Here is a 5,606-nt window from a genome sequence, read left to right on the forward strand (position 1 = left end):
AACTCTTATTTCTACTCCTTATAGAGAACTTTACACAGATTACCACTCGCAATGTTCTTCATTTGCTGTATGCCTGTTTTGAGACCCTGGGGTCCAAACTGCAGCAGTACTTCAGATTTGCAGTCAGCATACAAACTCACATTTGAAGTAGAGCTCTCATTAAATGTTTATCAACATGAAGAACACTGAAAAGCATATACTGACCATTTCAGTTTGAACACCTTGAGATTTCAGCACTGTGCTTATTCAGTGACAGAGAATTCCATCTCCTCACATCGAAGTGATCTTATGAGAATCAAGTAACTGTGATGCAGTCAGGCATGCTCTGCCACTGAATATCAGAGAACTGTCACAAAGAAATCACAAAATTTGTCCTCAAAGTACAAATTTGAACACTGTAAGGCAAAAATAGTGGCGGACTGCTAGCTAAGTAAATGTGGGGGGAAAAGTTTCAGAGATCATTAAAACAACCCTATCTTGACAGGCAACTGCACATGTGGCTTACAAGTACCAACCATCATACATACCAAATAGTAGGCTGGCACCTTCCAGTTTCAATACCCAGCTTTGCAAACTTACTCTTTTTATGTCATTTCTGTGCTGTTTTTAAACAGATAAAAAATTGCTGAAAGACCACAGGTGTGACCTGCAGAAAAGGCGGTAGGATTAAGTAGGAATTGATTAAATTATCAAGTTACATATACTCAGTTACACCTGAAGTGAAGTCCACACTGATCTTTCCACTGGCAGCATAGTTCACTGCCAAAGGGAAGTTCATTTGCGCTACAAAGACATACAAGCCTATTACTCAGGATCAAGTCTATTTAAAGTAAGAAAAAAATGAAAGAAAATTTAAGACCTTGACTTAAAAAAACATGAGAGAACTGTTTGATCTGGAAAAAAGCTGCTTGCAAAGCAAGTGCAGAGGAAATTTAGTTAAGTTCAGATGAACATAAAATTCAGGAGAAAGGGGAATATACTTGGAATTTATAAGATAAAACTAGTTTGCAAATACCACAAATCTGCATTCTCTCTCCTTCCTACTGTCTAGTTTTTTGGAAACAAATATAAACACAAACCAACCACAAACAACTAACAACTATTAGGAAGCTGGAGTTGTCATAGCTGAAAAATCACAGAAGTCAGGAAATACAAAAATCAAAGATTGAATAACAACATTGACTCAACTGTGTCACAGGCATGTTTTCTTCTACTGTCTTGTCTTAAGTTCACAACTTAATAAATTGCTATGGACATCATTACATTTATGCCACAAAATACACAGGATATCCACTGTGGTTAAGCTGACATGTTAAAAGCTTAATACTTGCATTTTCCTCATTTTGTGCTGAGCAAACCTGAAACTGCACTATTGTGGTGGTTTGACCTTGGCTGGATGCCAGATGCCACCAAGCTGCTCTATCACTCCCCTCTTCAGCAGGGAGAGAATGAGATGGGAAAAAAAAACCACCCCACCTCGTGGGTCAAGATAAAGGCAGTTTAATAAAGAAAAGCAAAAGCAAAGGCCGCGCACAGTAGCAAAAGGAAAAATAAGATTTTATTCTCTACTTCCCATTAGCAGGCGATGTCCAGCCACTTCCCAGGAAGTAGGGCTTCAGTATACATAGTTGTTCCTCCCAAAGACAAAATGTCACAAAAGACGAATGTCCCCCCTCCTCTTCCTTTTCCCTTAGTTTTTATATCTTAGCTGACGTCATATGGTATGGAATATCCCTTTGACTGGTTTGGGTCAGGTGTCTTGGCTATGTCCCCTCCCAAGATCTTGCCCCCTTCCAGCCCACTGGTGGGGGGGAAATGCTGGAGGGACAGCCTTGATATTGTTCGAGCACTGCTCAGTAGTAGCCAAAACATTGGTGTGTTATCAACCCCTTTCTACATACCAATAGAAAGCACATCACTATGCAGCTTGACCCAATACAACCTCCACCCCTTATTCCATATCATTTAGGTCGTACTCGTGTTCCACGTAATTCAGCACATACAGATATATATATTCGAACCATTCCAGTGTGCTTAATTCTCATTACCGAAATCCTTTCTTACCAACACTTACAACTTAGACTACATACTTAAACCATCTTCATACCCATCATACAGATTTATACATTCTCATTAACTTCTGTTCCCTGTCCTTGTCCCAACCTACGAGCCCTTTGATTTACTTTTCTCTCCTCTGTCCAGTTAAAGAGGGGAGCGACAGAGTGGCTTGGTGGCACCTGGCAACCAGCCAAGGTCAAACCACCACAACAATTCTTAAATTAATTAAAAAATATCAAAATTACTTGAAACTGTTTTACTAAAGTCTACATCATGATAGCAAGAGAAGTGTTCAGGATCGTTTAGCTGGATTCTTCAGCAATACCGTATTTTTAACACCGCAAGAAGTTTTAACATTTTGACTACATAAGCATTTATGCATACCGTCTCACTGATCTCAGATATAGAGTATAATCTATAAAGCTTCAGATACTATTTTTACTATCTAAATTCAGAATCTTAATTTCATGTACTGCAGCCCTCTCCATTTTTCTTTGCCTGTAACATGAGGATATTACTTTTAAGCTACAGAAATAGCTGAAGCATTCAACACTACCTGAGTAGGTGTCACAGGCAGAATTTAGATGCATTGGCTCAGCACAACAGTCTGATTGCCAAGAAGGCAATGAGAAAAACCTAAAGTTAACTTTTGACCGAAAAAGTGGGGGCTATGCTTCCTAAGTTCAGAATTCACTTTCTAATTTTTCACTTTTGAGATATATTTTGAAAATGTGATTTCAGACAAGTTCCTACAATTCACATCCCCTATCAGTCAATCATTACTGTAATGTCTTTATTCCTGACTCTCTTACTATGAAATTACTTCTTAGTATTATTGTGAAATATGTACCCTTCGAGATGCTCAAAAGATACTGACTAGACAAGACCCTGAGCAACATGCTGTGAGTTGGCCCTATTTTGAATGTGGAGTTGGGACAGATCACCTCCAGAGATCTCTTTCAACCTATATAATTCTGTGATACAAGTTTCTATTTCTTCTTTCAACGTTCTCTTTCTGTCTTATACAGAATCTTCGAGGCTACAGAAAACAAGAAAAAAATTTCTGCAGAATCACAAAAGATTGGTCAAATATTTAAATTTCCCATAGAATTCTTTTAGGCATACATAGCTGGTTGATATTCAAGAGCTGAAATACAGCGACAAGGATATTAGCAATGTATGGTACAATACCTTCCTCTTGCTGGCTGCAATGACAGCAGGAAGCCACCGACTCTCTCTAGTGTCCATTAGCAGGAAAACAACATCATGAGCATCAATAAGCTCTTCAAGTTTAGCCACGTCCTTCCGAGCCTGTGCCATTGTTACTTCAGAAAAATTCACTGGGTGGCCTGGCATAGGGATGCTCATGTTATAGCCTTCTGAACTCTAGATGGAGAGAAAGAAAACAGCATATTAAGATAACCCTGTGACTGAACAGAATTATTATAAAGTTCAATACAGAATTGTAAGGTACAAATTCAATTACTGTTTGGCAGAATGGCAACTTTATTCTTTACATCTCTCTCTGTATCAGTGCTGTGCACTAAAGCACAACACTAAAGCTTCTGAGGGAATGGCAGTCTCAGTTGCTATATTTATGCAGAACAGAGCAACTCGATGCAAACACATTGGTTTAGATTATGAGAATAGACCAACCATGTTCAGGTGGCTCTGTGCCTGAATTAACAAGCCCCGTCTCTCAGAAGGTCTTACTAGGTCTGGCAAATCAGTACAAGATAGTTGAACTTCCCCGAATCCCAGAGGTAACAAACATCACTACAAAAGCAAGCAGACAGATCTCACATATGATTATAATCATGCTGTTAAACTTAGATAAAAACTTTGTCCTGGATTATCTTCGCAGCCACTTCACACACAATGATAACAGGATGTAGTTTATATTTCTGGTATCGAATACTGACTCAATTACAGTAAGACAGATGCCATGTATCACATTCTTCTCTTTGTTTTACATTCTTTGTAAGAAGAACAACAGTCTCAAATGATTTTCATGTCATTCCACCAGCCATATGTGAACTTGATATAGAATAACTTCTGAGACTTGTTACTCCAGTGCTTGGATGTCTGGAGGCTTGTGCTGATGCTGAAAGAGCCTGTTCTTATTGCAGAAACATATGCCTCTTCCAACTCCATATTTGGGCAAGGCATATTGAGCATAAAATGGCTAACGAGCCAAATAAGCATATACAATGCAAATTCACTCATTTGGGAATATGTTAACACAATCTGCCAGCCATCTGCTATAACAGAATAATAGATCCTTCATATATGTTACAGAAGCACAGGCCTCGCCAAAGTCTCCTGTGCTTGTGCTGTAAGCAGCTAACAATTTAAAAGCCAAAATTTAAAAGCTAGATGAACCAAACATAAAATTACATGGAAAGAAAGGAAAGGAACATCAGCGGAACATGCTTTTTAAAGACCAGTTACATGCACAACACACAAATTCAGGTGAGCCAAATAACCAGAAGGGTGAAGTATATATTCCATACATCATAAATATCCCTGAAGATAAAAAGAAATAGACATATATAGCAGCTTGGGGAAATTAATTTGGGTAATATCTGCATCAACCATACCAAAGGATGTACCTTTTCTTCCCCCCCCATTCTTCCTCCCCCTAGCCCCTACCACCTCCAAGGAGAAAAATGTAGAGTCCGCAGGGATCTCATATGCTGTTAACAGGGCAGCTCCACTCTGTTCCAGTGAGGATAGCCTGGATTCTGCATCACCAGCACAGACACTGCACAATGATGCACAATTACTGGAGGAGGTTTTACCTTCACTGTTATTTAACTCCTTCAAAAAGCTGTGGCAGGAACACAAAACTTAATCCACTCTGTATATGAGTAATGTATTTATGGATAACTCATCAAGCCCGTGCACTGCATACAAGTGCTGATTTATTACATAAGTATAACTGACACTGTTGGTGACTTAGGATGTCGATTTTTGCTCAAAAAACTAAAATGAACAAGTAAACAAATAAGTTGAACACTAGCTGCATGGAAATTTGGTAACAAGGTTTGTAAAATACTAAAATCTTACCAGAAGTCAGAAAAACACTCTATCCAGTGACTGTAGCTGTAGGAATACATACATGGTCCCCCACAACATCCTTCTCTCTAAATTGGAGAGCTATGGATTTGATGGGTGGACTGTTTGGTGGATAAGGAACTGGCTGGATGGTCGCGTCCAGAGGGTAGTGGTCAATGGCTCAATGTCCGGATGGAGACCAGTGACGAGTGGTGTCCCTCAGGGGTCCGTACTGGGACCGGTGCTCTTTAACATTTTCATCAATGACTTAGACAGCGAGATCGAGTGCACCCTCAGCAAGTTTGCGGATGACACCAAGCTGAGTGGTGAGGTTGACACACCAGAAGGAAGGGATGTCATCCAAAGAGACCTGGACAGGCTGGAGAGGTGGGCCTGTGTGAACCTCATGAGGGTCAACAAGGCCAAGTGCAAGGTCCTGCACCTGGGTTGGGGTAACCCCCAGTATCAATACAGGCTGGGGGAAGAAAGGA

General features: G+C 39.9%; 1 protein-coding gene across 8 annotated transcripts in view; it reads right to left on the bottom strand.

Annotated features, from left to right (window-relative positions):
- ATG7 (autophagy related 7) overlaps window positions 1-5,606 on the bottom strand; it is a 114,184-nt gene that overhangs the window by 91,985 nt on the left and 16,593 nt on the right. For all 8 annotated transcript variants that reach the window (XR_004841684.1, XR_004841685.1, XM_035892192.1 and 5 more), the window contains exon 12: window positions 3,250-3,444. Coding sequence is in view for 6 of the 8 variants with exons in the window: in XM_035892192.1 (XP_035748085.1) it covers window positions 3,250-3,444 (195 nt within the window). In the remaining 2 variants the exon portion in view is untranslated. The remainder of the gene's footprint in view (window positions 1-3,249; window positions 3,445-5,606) is intronic.

Source organism: Egretta garzetta, unplaced genomic scaffold (genome assembly GCF_000687185.1).
Source record: "Egretta garzetta isolate BGI_Z169 unplaced genomic scaffold, ASM68718v1 scaffold553, whole genome shotgun sequence".
In the NCBI taxonomy this organism is placed as follows: domain Eukaryota; kingdom Metazoa; phylum Chordata; class Aves; order Pelecaniformes; family Ardeidae; genus Egretta; species Egretta garzetta.